The 20,037-nt window shown below is 43.0% G+C and overlaps 1 protein-coding gene across 5 annotated transcripts in view; it reads right to left on the reverse strand.

Moving 5' to 3' along the window:
* The window catches only part of FAM177A1 (family with sequence similarity 177 member A1), a 42,175-nt gene extending 22,551 nt beyond the window's left edge, over positions 1-19,624 (reverse strand). Inside the window, exons 1-3 of one of the 5 annotated variants that reach the window (XM_033188297.1) lie at positions 18,235-19,531; positions 18,016-18,136; positions 10,747-10,920 (exon numbers count right to left, since the gene is read on the reverse strand). In XM_033188297.1, the coding sequence (XP_033044188.1) occupies positions 10,747-10,920; positions 18,016-18,136; positions 18,235-18,458 (519 nt within the window). In that variant the 5' untranslated portion in view covers positions 18,459-19,531. Of the gene's footprint in view, positions 1-10,746; positions 10,921-13,181; positions 13,390-18,015 lie in introns of those variants that run through there. The other 4 variants (XM_033188294.1, XM_033188295.1, XM_033188296.1 and 1 more) reach the window with 4 other exon arrangements.
* Between the last annotated feature and the right edge of the window lie 413 nt (positions 19,625-20,037).

Consider the following 20,037-nt stretch of genomic DNA (forward strand, 5'->3'; position numbering starts at 1 on the left):
AAACCTCAAGTAAAATTTCTTGTGCTACTTGCTCTATTTGCTTTATTAATTAATACTACCATATATGTATATAGTTCTTAGTTATTTTTCTTTTCTTTCTTTTTTTTTGTTTTGAGACAGGGTCTCACTTTGTTGCCCTGGCTGGAGTACAGTGGCATGATCATGACTCATTGCAGCCTTGAATTCCTGGGCTCAAGCAATCCTCTTGCCTCAGCCCTCCAAAGCAAAGATTATAGGCATGAAGCACTGTGCTCAGCCAAGTCACTTTTCAGTGAGTTTTCACAGATATTATCTAATTTAATCTTTAAAAACAGCTACACATAGGTGAGGCAAGTTATCTTTCTTCTTTGTAATCACGGAACTTTACAATGAAAGTTAAGTCTCTGTCAAATCAAGGTGACTGCTACAGGACAGAACCAGAACTAAAAATCAAGTTTCTGACGTCTCATGGTACCTCTCAGTAAAGAAAATATAAACAGGTTTCTTATCACTCAGGGATCTGTTGGATTGAGCTTCATAATTCAGGGAAATTCCAACATGCATATGCTATATACATGGTCATTAAAGATTTTAAGAGTGGATATAGATCTCTATCATAACAGCATGAGGAACTCTGGACCCACTTCTCAGTAAAACTAATGAAATTTATAAATAAATAAACATTTAAAGCCCCTGGAAATGGTCTTAATGGCATATAAATGACCAAACATCTATTCAAGAAAATCTATGAAACTTTGGTAAGAAAAGCAAACGTCTATGGTAACTGAACTAAATAAGACCACTCCCTCTCAGCACCCTCCCAGCAAAGGAAGGCAGAAACTACACTTCAGACTGGTATGGCCAAGAATACAGGGATCCCCCTCCCCTCAGCTTCCAGTTGGGTTTTCTTCTCAGGAGAAACAGAATATTAACCAGCACTTCTCATCTATTACTGAGGCCAATTTCCAGTAAAGTGTGGTTGACAGGGGGTGATCTTTTCTTCTACCAGCTCCACTCAGAGAATGGAGGCTCTACCTTGAGCATGGCACCACTGAGAACACCAGGGCCCTGAGCACCTTTACCTAGTTCATAAAGCAATGGTTCTACACCAGCAGAGGCAAGTCAAAAATACTTAAAGCTACTAACCCCACCTCCCATAAATGCTCAGCTCCTAAAGTGAAGGTGTTATTCAGACAGAAATGAGCCATTGTCCCCAACCCCAGCTTCAAAACCTTGGCTCAGAGATTGCCCTGAGAGGCAGAAGGGCAGGGCTGGGGTAGAGGAGCCAGCCAGGACAGGAAACAAAACAGACAACTCCTAATCTCTTCCCAAAGGAACTGACTTCATTTGCAACACACTTAAGAAAAGTCCAAAGCTAAGGGTGTTCTCAAAAACACTGGAGATTGCAGCAAAAGGTACAGTGGTCCCCCTTTATCTGCAGGGGCTGTGTTCCAAGACCTCCCATGGATGACTGAAACTGCGGATAATACTGAACCCTATACTATGTTTTTTCCTATATACACATACCTATGATAAAGTTTAATTTATAGATTAGTCACAGTAAGAGATTAAGAATAGCTAATAATAGAATAATTATCACAATACACTGTAATAATAGTTACATGAATGTGGTCTCCCAAAATATCATGTTGTACTGTATTCACCCTTCTTCTTCTGATGGAGGTATTCTGTGTGACAGTATGAGATTTTCTGATGCTACTCAGAATGGTGATCAACTTGAAGTTTATCAATTGTTTATTTCTGGAATGTTCCATTTAATATTTTCAGAGCACAACTGGCCATGGGTAACCACAAAAAGTAAAACCGGCTGGGCGCGGTGGCTCAAGCCTGTAATCCCAGCACTTAGGGAGGCCGAGGCGGGCGGATCACAAGGTCAGGAGATCGAGACCATCCTGGCTAACACGGGGAAACCCCGTATCTACTAAAAAATACAAAAAACTAGCCGGGCGAGGTGGCGGGCGCCTGTAATCCGAGCTACTCAGGAGGCTGAGGCAGGAGAATGGTGTAAACCCGGGAGGCGGAGCTTGGAGTGAGCTGAGATCTGGCCACTGCACTTCAGCCTAGGCGACAGAGCAAGACTCCATCTCAAAAAAAAAAAAAAAAAAAAGTAAAACCACAAATAAAGGGGGGACTACTGTAACTGGGAGAAGATTCTTAGATTCAATAAAAATACAGGCTAAACTGTAGGCTAGCTAATTTGCAGGAAAGAATAGGAGTGGAGAATAGACTTCACTAAAACAACACAGCAGTCACTAAACAAATAGGCAAATAACAATGACAAGATGTGGGGGTGCAGTACCCGGAGTTGCTATAATATATAATCTAAAATATCTAGTTTCCAACAAAAAATTATGAGACATGCAAAGAAACAGAGAAGTATGACCCACACACAGGAAAAAAAAAATCAGGCAACAAAAAATACCTATGAGAGTGACAAGATGCTGGATTTAACAGAAAAAAAAAATCAAATAGCTTTTAAAAATATTTGAAGACCTAAGAAAATAATAAATTAAAAATAAAGGAAGGTATAACAGTATCACATCAAGTAGAGAGTACCAAAAAAGAGACAGAAATTATTAAAAACAAAACAAAAACTGGCCAGGCGCGGTGGCTCATGCCTGTAATCCCAGCACTTTGGGAGGCCAAGGCAGGTGGATCAAATGAGGTCACGAGTTCCAGACCAGCCTGGCCAACATGGTGAAACCCAATCTCTACTAAAAATACAGAAATTAGCCTGGGAGTGGCGGTACGTGCCGGTAAGCCCAGTTACTCCAGAGGCTGAGGCAGGAGAATCACCTGAATCCAGCAGGCAGAGGTTACAGTGAACCAAGATCGCGTCACTACACTCCAGCCTGGGTGATAAGAGTGAAACTCCATCTTAAAAAAAAAAAAAAAAAAACCGCCGGGCGCAGTGGCTCACTCCTGTAATCCTAGCACTTTGGGAGGCCAAGGAAGGTGGATCATTTGAGGTTAGAAGTTCAAGACCAGCTTGGTTGTCTCTATTAAAACCACAAAATTGACGGAGCATGGTGGCTTACGCCTGTAATCCCAGCACTTTGGGAGGCTGAGGCAGATGGATCACGAGGTCAGGAGTTCGAGACCAGCCTGACCTACATGGTGAAACCCCATCTACTAAAATACAAAAAGTAAAAAACACAAAAATCCCAGCTACTTGGGAGGCTGAGGCAGAAGAATCACCTGAACCAGGGAAGCGGTGGTTGCAGCAAGCCGAGATTACGCCACTGCACTCCAGCCTGGCGACGAGCGAGACCCCGTCTCAAAAAAAAAAAAAAAAAAAAAAAAAGTAAATGCTTCTGTAGAAAATATTCACTTAATCCTAAAGATAACAGTAGAAAAGAAAAGAGCAAAAAGACATGAGACATAGAAAATAAAAGGTAAAATGGCAGAGGTAAATCCAACTAAATCAACATAAAATATGAATGGATTAACAACCAAATCAAAGGACAGAGATTGTTAGATTGGATTAAAAAAACAAGATCCAACTATATACTGCCTACAAGAGATAATTGAGATTAAAAAGTACAAACAGACTGACAGTAAAAGGGATGGAAGAAGATATACAAAACAAACTATAAGAAAGCTCACACTGGCCAGGCGCGGTGGCTCACACCTATAATCTCAGCACTTTGGGAGGCCAAGGCAGGTGGATCACAAGGTCAGGAGATTGAGACTATCCTGGCTAACATGGTGAAACCCCATCTCTACTAAAAATAGAAAACATTAGCTGAGTATGGTGGCACGCACCTGTAATCCCAGCTACTCGGGAGGCTGAGGCAGGAGAATGGCGTGAACTCGGGAGGCGGAGCTTGCAGTGAGCCGAGATCACGCCACTGCACTTCAGCCTGGGCAACAGAGTGAGACTCCATCTCAAAAAAAAAAAAGGAAAGCTTACATGGCAATATCAGTAGCAGACAAAACAGACTATTTTTTCTGAGGCAAGATCTTACTCTGTCACCTAGACTGGAGTGTAGTGGTGAGATCACAGTTGACTGCAGCCTCAACCTTCTGGGCTCCAGCGATCCTCCCAACTCAGCTCTCCAAGTAGCTGGGCCCACAGGTGTGTGCCACCACGCATGGCTAATTTTTTTATCTTTTGTAGAAACAAGGTCTCACTACATTTCCCAGGCTGGTCTCAAACTCCTGGGCTCAAGAAATCCCTCTGCCTCAGCCTCCCAAAGTGCTGGGATTACAGGCATGACACCATGCCAGGCCTAAAATAGACTTTAAAACAAAAAATGTAACTAGAGGTAAAGAAGGACATTTTATAATGATAAAGGGGTCAATCTATCAGGAAGATATGAAATTATAAATACATATGCAGTTAATTTAATAACAGAATACCAAAATACATGAAACAAATCTGACAGAAAGAGAGGGAGAAATAGACAATTCAACAATCATAGCTGAAGACTGCAATATCTCATTTTTAATAATAAATAGCGGATGGGCGCAGTGGCTCACACCTGTAATACCAGCTCTTTGGGAGGCCAAGGTGGGTGGATCATGAGGTCAAGAGATTGAGACCATCCTGGCCAACACGGTGAAACCCCATCTCTATTAAAAATACAAAACTAGGCCGGGCGCGGTGGCTCAAGCCTGTAATCCCAGCACTTTGGGAGGCCGAGGCGGGCGGATCACGAGGTCAGGAGATCGAGACCCTCCTGGCTAACACGGTGAAACCCCGTCTCTACTAAAAAATACAAAAAACTAGCCGGGCGCAGTGGCGGGCGCCTGTAGTCCCAGCTACTCGGGAGGCTGAGGCGGGAGAATGGCGGGAACCCGGGAGGCGGAGCTTGCAGTGAGCTGAGATCGCGCCACTGCACTCCAGCCTGGGCGACACAGCGAGACTCCGTCTCAAAAAAAAAAATAAAATAAAATAAAAATACAAAACTTAGCCAGGTGCACACCTGTAATCTCAGCTACTTGGGAGGCTGAGGCATGAGAATCACTTGAACCTGGGAGACAGAGGTTGCAGTGAGCTGAAATTGCGCCACTGCACTCCAGCCTAGGCAACAAGAGTGAAACTCTGTCTCGAAAAATAACAATAATAAATAGGACAACTGGGCAGACAATCAGCAAGAAAACAGAAAGCTTGAACAATACTATAAAATCAATTAGACCTCACAGACACCTATAGAACAATACTTTCAACAAAAGAATATACATTCTTCTCAAGTACATATGGAACATTCTCTAAGACAGACCACCTACTAGGCAGGCTATAAAACAAAGGTCAGTAAATTTAAAGGGCCAAATAACATAAAGTATGTTCTCTGATCAGAATGGAGTGAAATCAGAAATCAATAAAAGAAAAAAAACAGACAAACTCACAAATATGTGGGAAGTAAACAACGTACTTCTAAATAACCAATGGGTCAAGGAAGAAAATCAAAAGAAAAAAAAAGGAAAATACTTTAAATAAAAATGAAGGTATAGGCCGGGCACAGTGGCTCACACCTGTAATTCCAGCACTTTGGGAGGCCAAGGCGTGCAGATCACCTAAGGTCAGGAGTTTGAGACCAGCCTGGCCAATATGGTGAAACCCTGTCTCTACTAAAAATACAAAAAATTAATTTGGCATGGTGGCATGCGTCTGTAATCCCAACTACTCGGGAAGCTGAAGCAGAAGAATTGCTTGAACCCAGGAGGCAGAGGTTGCAGTGAACCAAGACCATGCCAGGGCACTCCAGCCTGGGCGACAGAGTGAGACTCTGTCTCAAAAAAAAGAACATATAACATACAAAAGCTTATGGGAAGCAGGGCATGGTGATGCAAATCTGTAAACCCTGCTACTTCTGAGGCTGAAGCAGGAGGATCACCTGAGCCCATGAGTTCGAAGCCAGCCTAGGCAATATAGCAGGACCCCATTTGTAAACAAGAACAACAAAAATTTATGGAATAAAACTAAGGCAGTACTTAAAGGGAAACTTGTATTCGTAAACACCCAATTAAGAAAGAACAATAACCTAGCCTTCTGCCCTACGACACTGGAAAATGAAATACAAACTACACCTAAAGCAAACAGAAGGAAGGAAAGAATACAGGCAAGAGCAGAAATTAATACAGAATAGAAAAACAACAATCATGAAACCAAAAGGTGGTTCTCAGAAAAGATCAACAAAATTGGCAAACCTTTAGCTAGACTGACCAAAAAAGAAAGAGGAAACACCCAAAATTACTAGAATCTAAAAAGAAAAGGAAAATAAACCTTATGAAAAATAAAAAGAATCATAACAAAATACTACTATATGCCAATAAATTAGATAACAGATAAAATGGACAAATTCCTAGAAAGACACAAACTCATACACAACTGACTCAAGAAGGAACAATCTTAATAGCCCTATAGCAAGTGAAGAGACTGAATTAGTAATCAAAAAAACTACCCACAAAGAAAAGCCAAGGAGGCTTCACAGCAGAAGTCTTGTGAACATTTAAAAAATAATGAAGGCTGGGCACAGTGGCTCACACCTGTAATCCCAGCACTTTGGGAGGCTGAGGCGGGGGATCATTTGAGGTCAGGAATTCAAGACCAGCCTGACCAACATGTTGAAACCCCATCTCTACTAAAAATACAAAAAAAAGTAGCCAGATGTTGTGGCATGTGCCTGTAGCCCCAGCTACTCGGTAACCTGGAGCAGGAGAATTGCTTGAACCCAGGAGGCGGAGGTTGCAGTGAGCCAAAATCTCACTACTGCACTCCAGCCTGGGTCACAGAGCGAGACTCTATCTCAAAAAATAACAATAAAAAATAAAAAATAATTGGCCAGGCACAGTGGCTCACGCCTGTAATCCCAGCACTTTGAGAAGCTAAGGTGAACAGATCACTTGAGGTCAAGAAAGACCAGCCTGGCCAACATAGTAAAAGCATGTCTCTACTAAAAATACAAAATTTAGCTGGGTGTGGTGGGGCATTCCTATAGTCCCAGCTACTCGGGAGGCTGAGGCAGGAGAATTGTTGGAACAGGGGAGGCAGAGGTTTCAGTGAGCCGAGATCACGCCACTGCACTCCAGCCTGGGTGACAAAGCTAGACTCCATCTCAAAAAATAAAAATAAAACTAACAAATAAATAACCTAATCAAAATAAGCAAAGGAAGATATACAAACGGCCAATATGCACCTGAAAGGATGCTCAACATCAATGACCATCAAGGAAATGTAAATCAAAACCACAATGAAATCACACATTCACTAGGATTGCTAAAATCAAGAAGATACATAGCCGAAGGCACAAGAGAACAAAAAAATAAAAAGACACATAATAACAAGTGATGTTGAATATGTGGAGAAATCATTATCCTTACACACTGCTGGTAGGAATTTAAACTAGTGTAGCCACTTTGGAAAACAGTCTGCCAGTTCCGCAAATATTTAAACATAGAGTCAGAGCTGGGTGCGGTGGCTCATGCCTGTAATCCCAGCACTTTGGCAGGCTGAGGCAGGAGTTCCAGACCAGCTTAACCACATGGTGAAACTGCATCTCTACTAAAAAAAAATACAAAAATTAGCCGGGCATGGAGGTGTATGCCTGCAATCCCACCTACTTGGAAGGCTGAGGTACGAGAATTGCTTAAACCCAAGAGGCAGAGGCTTCGATGAGCCACAACTGTGCCACTGCACTCCAGCCTGAGTGACAGAGACCCTGTCTCAAAAAACAAACAAAAAAAAAAAAACCAGAGTTATCGCATGACCCAGCAATTCTAGTCCTAGTTATGTACCCCTAAAAAATGAAAATACACATCCACACAAAACCCAGTACAAGACTGTTCATAGCAGCATTACTCATAACAACTCAAAAAAGGTAGAAATAAGCCAGGCACAGTGGCTCACATCTATAATCCCAACACTTTGGGAGGCCAAAGTGGGTGGATCACTTAAGGTCAGGAGTTCGAGACCAGCCTGACCAACATGGTGAAACTCTGTCTCTATTAAAAGTACAAAAAATTAGCCAGGCATGGTGGCAGGTGCCTGTAATCCCACCCACTCGTAGGGAGGCTGAGGTAGGAGAGTCACTTGAACCTGGGAGGCGGAGGCTGCAGTGAGCCAAGATCATGCCACTGTACTCCAGCCTGGGCAACAGAGTCAGACTTGTCTCAAAAAAAAGGCAAAAACAACCTAAATATCCAATAGCTACAAATGGATAAATAAAATGTATAACATATCCATATAATGGATTACTTGACCATAAAAAGGAATGAAGTACTGACACATGCTATAATATAAATGAACCTTAAAAACATTATAAGTAAAAGACCACAGATGAGTCCATTCATATAAAGTAGGAAAATCTATGGACAGAAAGTAGATTACTGGTGGCAGGTGGGATGGAGGATAAGGGGTGATAGCTAAAAGGTATGTGGTTTCTTTTTATTTACTTATCTTTCACTTATTCTGATTAGAAATCTCAAGTTTCCTTTTGAGGTGGTGTAAATGTACTAAAATTGACTATGGCAACGGTTGTGCTATATACATCCATACATAATTATCTGTGAATAATTAAAATCACTACATTGTAAAATATAAATGGTTGAGTTATATAGTACGTAAACTGTATCTCAATAAAGGTTTAAAAAAGGTGTAAATCTTTAGTAAAGTAATAGATACATTCTTTTTATAACTGTGTTTATTCTGCTTCTATGTAAATATAGGCCACCTTTTGAGACAATGACTTTTAAAAACATAAGCAAATACACACAAATATATACAGATAAACATGAATTAACCCTTCAAAGTAATTAAAAAGAAGACATTTATTCCAACAATTCTTCCATTGCATGAAATACCTCTTTAATATTCTACCTGCATTTGGAACTACCTTCAGAGTATACTGCACAATCCTTTGAATTTTTTTGTGTAGAAAATCTGTTTTTTTTTTTGAAATGGAGTTTCACTCTAGTTGACCAGACTGGAGTACAACGGTACAATCTCGGCTCATTGCAACCTCTGCTTCCCGGGTTGAAGCAATTCTGCCTCAGCCTCCGGAGTAGCTGGGATTACAGGTGGCTGCCATCACACCTGCCTAATTTTTTACATTTTTAGTAGAAACAGGGTTTCACCATGTTGGTCAGGCTGGTCTTGAACTGCTGACCTCAGGTGACCCACCCACCTTGGCCTCCCAAAGTGCTGCGATTACAGGTGTGAGCCACTGCTCCTGACCTGCTCATCATTTTTTATTTTTTATGTTTTATTTATTTTTTATTTTTGAGACCAAGTTTCGCTCTTGTTGCCCAGGCTGGAGTGCAATGGCACGATCTTGGCTCACTGTAACCTCCGCCTCCCAGGTTCAAGTGATTCTCCTGCCTCAGCCTCCCGAGTAGCTGGGATTACAGGCATGTGGCACCAGGCCTGGCTAATTTTTTTGTATTTTTAATAGAGATGGGGTTTCTCCATGTTGGTCAGGCTGGTCTTGAACTCCCGACCTCAGGTGGTCTGCCCGACTCAGCCTCCCAAAGTGCTGGGATTACAGGCGTGAGCCATCGCACCCAGCATGATTTTCTAATAGCCAAATATTTAAAGCCAAATCTGATGAAAATGAATAACATTTTTAAAGTCAAATATAAATAATTCTCTATGCTGTCACTATACTCAATTTTCTTTATAGCACTTTTCTTAGCCTGGTAATTATCGTACATATTTATTTACTGCCTGTCTTCTCACTAGTATATGAGAGCAGAAATTTATATCACCCACTGCTGTATCACTGGCGCCTAAAATAGTACCTGTTAGAAAATCAGTAAATATGTGATTACCTGGACTCTCAAAATAATTACTCGAAGGGCATTTCTTTAAAAATAAATAAAAATTTCTTTATAAATATATAGCTAGTCTCATAATTTTATAGTCACATCTTGTATAATTTAGAAATTCTCCAAGTCAGTTGATAAGGCACACAAAGTTCAGAAATGTATATTCCTATCTTCCAATCAAAACTTGAGGCAAAATTTTGTTTTGTTTCGTTTTGTTTTTGAGACGGAGTCTCACTCTGTTGCCCAGGCTGGAGTGCAGTGGCGTGACCTCGGCTCACTGCAAGCTCCGCCTCCCAGATTCATGCCATTCTCCTGTTAAGGCAATATTTTAAAAAGCTGACAACTCCCTAAGTTTTGGGTGGAAACTATCATGGCAGTACAGTCCTTAGATCAAAGGAATTGGGATTCAAGCACTCAATTTAGTAAGATAAATATTTTTTTGAGACAGAGTCTCGCTCTGTCCCCCAGGCTGGAGTGCAATGATGCGATATTGGTTCACTGCAACCTCCACCTCCCAGATTCAAGCAATTCTCCTGCCTCAGCCTCCCAGGTAGCTGGGATTACAGGTGTCCACCAATACATCCAGCTACTTTTTTGTATTTTTAGTAGAGATGGTATTTTGCCATGGTGGCCAGGCTATTCTCAAACTCCTGACCTCAGGTGATCCACCAGCCTCGGCCTCCCAAAGTGCTGGGATTACAGGTGTCAGCCACCATGCCCAGCTGATCAATCTTAAATCTACCCATATTAACAAAGTACTCTGACACTGAAAAACAAGCTGTTTCAGGCTACTGAAATGCTGGAAATATATCCATCCATATCATGTAAAAATATTATTTTCTATCAAAATCACCATACATAATTTTATAAGAATATAGTTGATTTAAACCTCAAAAGGTCCCTTCCACTCAATGTTTAGGGAAAAAAAATAAATCAAACAAAGCCCACTGAGGAAAGAATCATCAATACCAAACCTACCGGATCAACAGAAGGCAAAACATCTTTCTTCTCCAGGCCATCAACTTCATCTTCATCTGTGCTGTATTCTTCCATGGTTTCGCCACTAACAAAGTGGATGACTCTCCTTGGGACTTTCTTCTTTTTTCCTAGGACTCCCAGTTCTACATTTTCAAAGCCTCTTTCATTACTCATCTATATCGACAATATTTTAAGAAAATGAGAGTTTCAAGTGAGATTAATTTTCTTTCATCACACGTGAAAAACTTTTGGTAAGTTTATTGTAGTAGAGAAACAAACAAATCTTTAAGAAGTTTTGGTTTGTTTTGAGACAGGGTCTCACTCTGTTGCCCAGGGTGGAGTACAGTGGCAAGACTACGGCAGACCAAATAAAACCCATTTGTAAACCAAATCTGGAAAGCAGATTATCAGTGTTTTATCTCTGAACTTCCAGATGTCTTGGCCAGTAATACATATGTAACAAAAGAGATTTCTGATAGTAAAAAGATTTCACAAGTTCTTAAACTATAGTAGTCTATGGAATTTTTTTTTCCCCCCAGACAGGGTCTGGCTGTTGCCTAGGCTGGAGTGCAGTGGTTCAATCATGGCTCACTGCAATCTCAAATTCCTGGCCTCAGGTGATCCTTCCACGTTCACCTCCTGGGTACCTGGGACTATAGGAGCGTACCACCACACTTGGCTACTTTTTTTTTCTATAGAGACAGTGTCTGGCTATGTTGCCCAGGTTGGTCTCCAACTACTGGCCTTAAGCAATCCTCCCACCTCAGCCTCCCGAAGTTTTAGGATTACAGGCATGAGTAACTGTGCCTGAGTTGGAATTCTAATACAAATTTTACTCCTATATATTTATACTATACATATATGTGTGTGTATGTATATATATGTATATGTATGTGTGTATATATATATAGTGGGAGATGGTGAACAGCTTCTTTTCATTGTCCTCTTGCCTCAAGTTTAAACTCCTAAGAAAACTGACTGAAGTTTAAACTTCCAGATTTCAAAAAGGTACACTACACACAATTGTGAAGAAAAATCTGGCAACAGTGGTTACCCCATGGATAGAAACTAAGATGGGGGAGAAGGTGCAGGCAAGGGAGTAGTCAAAAGAGGGCTTTTATTCTTTTTGCATATACAGGACTACTGTCATGATTAGAGTCTATGTTCGTAGAATTCTCTAGGATAGTCCAGAGTACAAACATTTTGTTCTCTATAAAGATTCTTATGGTTATAAGCAAACATAATTTAAACCCATGACTGCTGTTCAACCACTGGAAACGCTCTTTGAATTGCTGTTGCAAAGAAAGGATTATACTGATAAAAATAGTGAACTCGTACTGCCCAGTTATGCAAGTATAAGCTACTTTATTTTTATACAGTTTTCTCTTAAGAAAGGACTTAAGAGAAATTTTTATACATTGTTTTCTCTTAAGAAAGAAAAAACAATTTTTATACATTGTTTTCTCTTAAGAAAGCCCTTTCTAAGAAGGACTTCTAAGGTCCTTCTTAGAAAACAGATATGATTCTTCTCTGCCTTTTACCTCCCAAATCTAAGTTTAGTTATTAGCCAGGATCTGAACCGCAGATCATGAAAATTTGGTAACAGGCCAGGCGTGGTAGCTCACACCTGTAATCCCAGCACTTTGGGAGGCTGAGGCAGGAGCATCACACGAGGTCAGGAGTTCGAGACCAGGCTGGCCAACATGGCAAAACCCCACCTTTACTAAAAATACAAAAATCAGCTAGGCATGGTGGTAAAACATCTGTAATTCCAGCTACTTGGGAGGCTGAGGCATGAGAATCACTTGAACCCAGGAGGTGGTGGCTACAGTGAGCCGAGATCGCACCACTGCACTCCAGCCTGGGCAACAGAGTCAGACTATCTCAAAAAAATAAAAATAAGGCTGGGTGCTGCGGCTCAGGCCTATAATGGCAGCAATTTGGGGGGCTAAGGCAGGTGGGTAACCTGATGTCAGGAGTTGGAGACCAGCCCGGCCAACATGATGAAACCCTGTCTCCACTAAAAAAACAAAAATTAGCTGGGCATGGTGGAACGCACCTGTAGTCCCAGGTACTCGGGAAGCTGAGGAAGGAGAATCACTTGAACCCAGGAGGTGGAGGTCGTAGTGAGCTGAGATTGTGCCACTGCACTCCAGTCTGGGTAACAGAGCGAGACTCCATCTCAAAAAATAAAAATAATAAACTATCTGAAAAAATAAAATTTGGTAACATAGGCTATCTATGTATTAAATGAAAAAAAGTCACAATTCTCTCTAGCCTGTCCTGAGGGTTCAAACAAATCCCAGCCCTTAACAAGGGAAGATCAGGCCATTTATTGTGTCCATGAAAAAATAAACAAGTAGTTCACCCAGGACACCTTTCTTTTACCCATCCCCAACACCCACCAGTTCCCAGGCACTGATAGCCATCCCTACCCAGTCTCATGTTTCCCCTTGAGATAAAATGTGACTATGGTTGTCCTGACATCAACGTTTCCTTTTGGACCATGACTCTGCTTTTTGGATCCCTTAATTTCCTATGCAAAGGAAAGATAGATGAGCTAAGTTACATCTCCAGTCATCCTACTAACTGGATGGATCTAATGTCAATGCAACAGCTCCAGTCAGTGAATAGAGAGCTCAGATCCTTCACAATATACCACCATGCCCCACCCTATCCCACCCCCAGGACAGAAGAGGCTTCTCACTGTTCCCTTTAGCAATCTTTCATTGGCTTAATTTTTTCCTTCTATGACACAGGCAAAGGAAGGGATGTCAGTGCTCAAAAAGCTTCAGATTTTAGAGTATTTCAGATTAGGGATAATGATTCCAACCTCTACGTGGGAGGTGGGGGTGGAGAGCAATGAAGGAAGCACTAACAGGTAAAACGAACCAGAAAATCATTTGGTACAAAATTCCCAACAATTATATTTTTTAAATATTTTTCTTTTTTTTTATTTTTCAAACATCAACTTGAACCAGAAATCCAATAATTACAAATAATAGTCACACTGTGGCTGGGCACCGTGGCTCATGCCTGTAATCCCAGCACTTTGGGAGACTGAGGCGGGCAGACAACTTGAGGTCAGGAGTAAGACCACCCTGGCTAACATGGTGAAACCCCATGTCTACTAAAAAAACACAAAAATTAGCCAGGTGTGGTGGAGCGTGCCTATAATCCCAGCTACACAGGAGGCTGAGGCAGGAGAATCACTTGAACCTGGGAGGCAGAGGTTGCAGTGAACTAAGAACGTGCCATACACTTCAGCCTGGGCAACAGAGTGAAATTCTGTCTCAAAAAACAAAAAAAGTTACACTGTGAATTTTCCAAATGCTTCATTTTATAAATCTGCAAGTAAGAAAATTTTCACTGCCAATTATGCAAATTCCATAACAAACTCCAAAGATCTGAAAGATAGTTTCACAGCACCAGGAAATTATGAGGTACCATGTCAATTAACATTTTACTCCATTTTATAGTTAACCAAACTATAAATGTGCTTATCTTTATTCTCAGGATCTGTTTTCTTCTTTTTTGAAAAGGGGTCTTGCTCTGTCATCCAGGCTGTAGCGCCGTCGCGCGATCTTGGCTCAGTGCAACCTCTACCTCCTGGGTTTCAGCGATTCTCCTGCCTCAGCCTCCCAAGTAGCTGGGTCTACAGGTGTGAGCCACAATGCCCAGCTAATTTTTGTATTTTTAGTAGAGATGGGGATTTCATCATGTTAGCCAGGCTAGTCTCCAACTCCTGACCTCAAGTGATCCACTCACCTCAGCCTTCCAAAGTGCTGGGATTATAGGCGTGAGCCACCCCACCCAGCCCAGGATCTGGTTTTAATGGCAATTTTTTAAATATACTCCCACGGCACCCAGACTTCTTTAAAACACATATTAGACTTGGAATGTATTCTTTGTCATCTTCCCCAACTAGGCTATTAGCAACATGGGGGGTAGGTACTGCTATATCTTTCAGCCTAGAGTTCCTGGCACATTACTGTGCTTGGTAACAGAGGTGCCAAATAAATCAATCACTGAGTGGTACTGAAATTTGAACTCGTTTAAAAACACTGAGGCTGAGATTCTGGTTAAAAGTCTATTCAGAGAAGCTGCTGGATAGAATGTCACAACAGAAGGCCAGGCGCAGTGGCTCATGTCTGTAATCCCAGCACTTTGGGAGGCTGAGACGGCAGGTGAATCCAAGGTCAGGAGTTCAAGACCAGCCTGACCAAGATGGTGAAACCCCATCTCCACTAAAAATACAAAAATTAGCTGGACGTGGTGGCATGCGCCTGTAATCCCAGTTACTCAGGAGGCTGAGGCAGGAGAATTGCATGAACCCGGGAGGCGGAGGTTTCAGTGAGTCGAGATCACGCCACTGCACTCCAGCCTGGGCCACAGAGTGAGACTCCGTCTTAAAAACAAAAAAAAAAAACAAAAAAGGAATGTCACAACAGGTACTGGATGGCCTGTTTGGAGGCCTAATTCTAGATCCTGTCTCCTTTTTTTTTTTTTTTTTTGAGACGGAGTCTCGCTCTGCCGCCCAGGCTGGAGTGCAGTGGCCAGGTTTCAGCTCACTGCAAGCTCCGCCTCCTGGGTTTACGCCATTCTCCTGCCTCAGCCTCCCAAGCAGCTGGGACTACAGGCGCCCGCCACGTCGCCCGGCTAGTTTTTTGTATTTTTTAGTAGAGACGAGGTTTCACCATGTTAGCCAGGATGGTCTCGATCTCCTGACCTTGTGATCCGCCCGTCTCGGCCTCCCAAAGTGCTGGGATTACAGGCTTGAGCCACCGCGCCTGGCCCTGTCTCCTATCTCTTACTCCCTTTCCCTACATTGCACTAGGGATTTCTCAGTTCTGCCAAACTTGGGAAGATAGCGGCCTCTCCCTCCCCTGAGATGTCCACTTCACTGGCTTCTTCTCTCTTACTGTGCTCAACCCCCTGGGCATAGAACTGGAGTTCCCAAATATGTTTCTGATTCAGGAATGTGAATCCAAAAGCACAAAGGGCAAATGAGAAAATGGAACTCATTGGTGTTTAATGAGAAATAAGAATATTTAATGTTTAATAATATATATAAGAAATATATAATATTGAATCATAAAATTCCAGAGAGACTACACCAAAACTTAAGGTAACTTAATAGTTACCTTTGGGGAATGACAACATGAAGAAAGGGTGGTGGTGGGGTATTCCTGTGCATTTTTATCTTTTGTTCTACAGCCTCCTTTACTGTTTAAGTAATTATTTGTTAACCAAGAATGTGAAAACAACATAATATCACTAACCCAAATCCAAGAGCCTCTCACTTCAAACAACACTTAGCTGGTATGTAAGTACACGTGTGTTTACTTTGCTATTAGATCCAGGGCAGAGGTAGTGATTTTTAAAAAAAACAATTCTAGTAACAACAGGAAAAATCAAATTGAAAAACATATGAAGCACCGTGGACTCAAAGGTTAGGTGTAAGTGTACTCGCCAATAACAGGTCTCAACTCAACTGAAAATGACGTGGCTTCCCTATCAATTCATGTTTTCCCCTGAATCCCTTCTTAAGTAGGAGGGAAAAAACAAATTCCATGTAGAGTCTGGTATGTAGGAAAGTTGTGTTTTTTGTTTTGGGTTTTTTTTTTTAGTTTTTTATTTAAGAGATGGGTTCTTGCTCTGTTGCCCAGGCTGGATAAGCTTTTGTTAATGCAAATGACATCTTACAAGAGACACACAGAGATATACTCACAGTTTGGGGGAAATCTCTTACTAACATTCAGGTACTTAGTCTCAAAAACGAAGCTACTGAAAAAGCTTCATACTCATGGAGGATGGGAAGAGTTACACACATGAGCAACTCAAGCAACTTTTTGTTTGTTTGTTTGTTTGAGACGGAGTCTTAGCTCTGTCTCCAGGCTGGAGTGCGGGATCTCGCCTCACTGCAACCTCCACCTCCCAGGTTCAAGCGATTTTCCTGCCTCAGCCTCCCGAGTAGCTGGGCCTACAGGCAAGCGCCACCACGCCAGGCTAATTTTTGTATTTTTAGTAGAGACGGGGTTTCACCATGTTGGCCAGACTGGTCTCGAACTCCTGACCTCAAGTGATCCACCTGCCTCAGCCTCCCAAAGTGTCTTTTTGTCTAATACTGAAAAGTTGAAGACTTAACTCTCTAAACCAGCGCTAGCCACATGTGGCTAATGCGCACTTGAAATGTGGTCAGCCAGAACTGCGATACGCTGTACGTGTAAAATGCACCCAGGATTTAAAATACTTAGAAAACCCTCCAAAAGAGAATGCAAATACTTCATTAGTAACTTTCATAGGGGCCGGGCGCGGTGGCTCAAGCCTGTAATCCCAGCACTTTGGGAGGCCGAGGCGGGCGGATCACGAGGTCAGGAGATCTAGACCATCCTGGCTAACACGGTGAAACCCCGTCTCTACTAAAAATATAAAAAAGTTAGCCGGGCGTGGTGGTGGGCGCCTGTAGTCCCAGCTACTCCGGAGACTGAGGCAGCAGAATGGCGTAAACTCCGGAGGCTGAGCTTGCAGAGCCGAGATCGCGCCACTGCACTCCAGCCCGGGAGAGAGTGACTCCGTCTCAATAAATAAATAAATAAATAAATAACTTTCATAGTAATTACAGATTGAAATTTTTGATAAATTAGATTAAGATATGCTATTAAAATTAATATCATCGGTTTCACTTTTTTTAAAACGTGGCTACTGGAAAATTTGAAATCACAATTTTCAACGCAGCTTGCATTCTATTTCTGTTGGACGGCGCAGCACGGAGACTTAGTTGCCTCGGGGTGAAATGGGGATAACACCTACCTCGAGCGGTTACTGTAAGGATTCAGTGAATTAAGGCCGGTAAACGTTTGGCATATGCCAGGCAAAGGGCAGATGCCAAGGCAGGCGCTCGCACTAGAAGAGACTGAGAAGTGGTTGAAGCCGCCCTCACCTGGCTTCCAGCTACTGCAAGGACAGCCTTTGGGGGACACACCTTCCTTCTTCCTCTGGTAGACCAGAAGCTGGACTATCACCCCCGGAACCTAAGGACGCCCTAGAGTCTGCTGTGTTGCCAGCCAAGTGGTTGGTGAGTGAGTGGGAGGCCGCTCCTTCCCACAAGCTGGTCTCACTGAGCAGCAACAGGGGTGCAGGGAGGAGGAACTCCAAAACGGGGGCGGCCTGCTCGGAGGACGGCCAGGCAGGCCAAAAGAGCGGCCCGCGGAGAAGGCAAGGAGGCAGCTCGGCTCCCCAGACGCCAGCGTCGGCGGCCCCACCTACCTGCCCCGCAGATTCCCCGAAAGCCGCAGCGGCCGCAAGTCCTGCAGCTGCGACGGCTTCTCGTTCCACACGGCCCACTGGCTCCTGGTCCATCGTCGTTGCCACCACAGGGCTGCTGGCGCTGGCGAGAAAGAGGGTAATGGCCGATAAGCCCACTTCCATCCTCGGCCTCCCCGCCCAGTCGCTGGCCGAGCCCGGCTGTCGGGAACTGGGACTCACCGCCGCGCCCGCCTCGCGCCGCGCCCAGCCAAGTCTCTGGGAAAGTGACTCGCGGGCCTTGAGGGGTGGGGCCGGCCTGAGGGGCGGGGCCGGCCCGCGCCTCGCCTAGCCTGCCTGGCCTCGCACCCGGAGACCTGGCCGACTGCAGTCTGGGAGGCGCAACTACCGGCTCGCGCGGGGCGGGGCGGGGCTTTGCGAGGCGTCGCTTCCGGCCAAGCACGCATCCCGAGCTCGTGGATCCCCGCCTGGCACCGCCTGTGACGTCATTCCTGGTACGTGTACCTGAAGCCTGGCATCTGGACCTCGGCGCAGCCCCTCACCAGCTGCGTCCGGGGCAGTCACCCCCGCAGGACGTCGGTGTCTGCATTTGTAAAATGAGGACAGCTGTGTCGTACTTCAAAGGCTAGTGATGGGATGTGGTTGCCGAAAATGTAAAATGTACGGCTTGTGCTGCACTTTCCATTCCTAACGTGGGTGACAGTCCAGCCAAAATACCCTCGAAAGAAGAGCCCCAGGCGTGATTTTTGCTTATTCTTGTCTGAAATACTTAAGTATAACTGTAGAAAATGTTAAGTGAAAAGACCTGAAGGAGAGCAAAGGGCAGTAGTAAGCTTCCATCTTGACAAATGAAAGGAGTGTTTTATCTGTGTCTTAAAGTCGTGTGCGTATGTTAGAGGGGGAGCATCCAAGATTTTTTCCGTCTTTCTCAATGTTCAACCAAAGTAAAAAATCATGCAGTTACTGCATGACTTCAACATCAAACAAGTCTGAGGTTCTGCAGGTACATGGTTTATTGTTGTTTTAGCATGACCGTTTTCCCAAATACGTGGGGGTCAAAACCAAAACATATATTATTTTGGCTATGGGAGCCTTCATTTGATACTTTAAATTCCATTTTCATACCAGTGTTAATTCAGAAATGCTCCCTAAAGTTATATGACCTCGTACATGTTTTTCATCATAGCAACAGCAGGCCCAAATATTAAATATTGCTCTCTCTTCTGTGTCAAAGTTCTTCTCCTTATCCTCTGCCTAATGTTCTTGTACACTTCCTATCCTTTGTATAACTAGAACCTAAAAACAAAAATTTGAAAAACAAATAATCATTTGAAAACCATCTACACTTTAAAAACTAGTTGGAAATCCATAATGTTCTGTATCCTGGTAACAAAATCAAGTTAGGCTGCTGCTGAAGTAAACAAGTTAGTACATGATCTGACTGTATGGTGTTATCAGCAGGGAGTTGAGACAATCCAAAACAGCAAAACCAAATTCGGCCATAAACTGAAAACAAAAAGAACCAATTGTTAAGACTTCATGAATTGGCATTCATAAACAACACAGTTCTGCATTATATGTATTCAAAATCTCTTCCTTCTTACTGGCAAGCAGGGCAATCAACAATCTTTACTACTAAAAATTTGGGGAATATTCATAAATGCATGATTTTATTTTCCAAAATGGCACTTAAATATCAAATTACAATTTTCTTTTTCTTTTTTTTTTTTTTTTGTGAAACGGAGTCTTGTCCACACTGGAGTGCAATGGCGCAATCTTGGCGCACTGCAACATCCGCTTCCTGGGTTCAAGCAATTCCCTTGCCTCAGCCTCCCGAGTAACTGGGATTACAGGTGTGCACTACCACGCCCGGCTAATTTTTGTATTGTTAGTAGACCCGGGGTTTCACTATGTTGGCCAGGCTAGTCTCGAACTTCCGACCTCACATGATCTACCCACCTCAGCCTCCCAAAGTGCTGGGATTACAGGTGTGAGCCACCATGCCTGGCCTCAAATTACAATTTT

The sequence above is a fragment of the Trachypithecus francoisi genome, unplaced genomic scaffold (assembly GCF_009764315.1).
Source record: "Trachypithecus francoisi isolate TF-2019V2 unplaced genomic scaffold, Tfra_2.0 Lachesis_group3, whole genome shotgun sequence".
Classification (NCBI taxonomy): Eukaryota; Metazoa; Chordata; class Mammalia; order Primates; family Cercopithecidae; genus Trachypithecus; species Trachypithecus francoisi.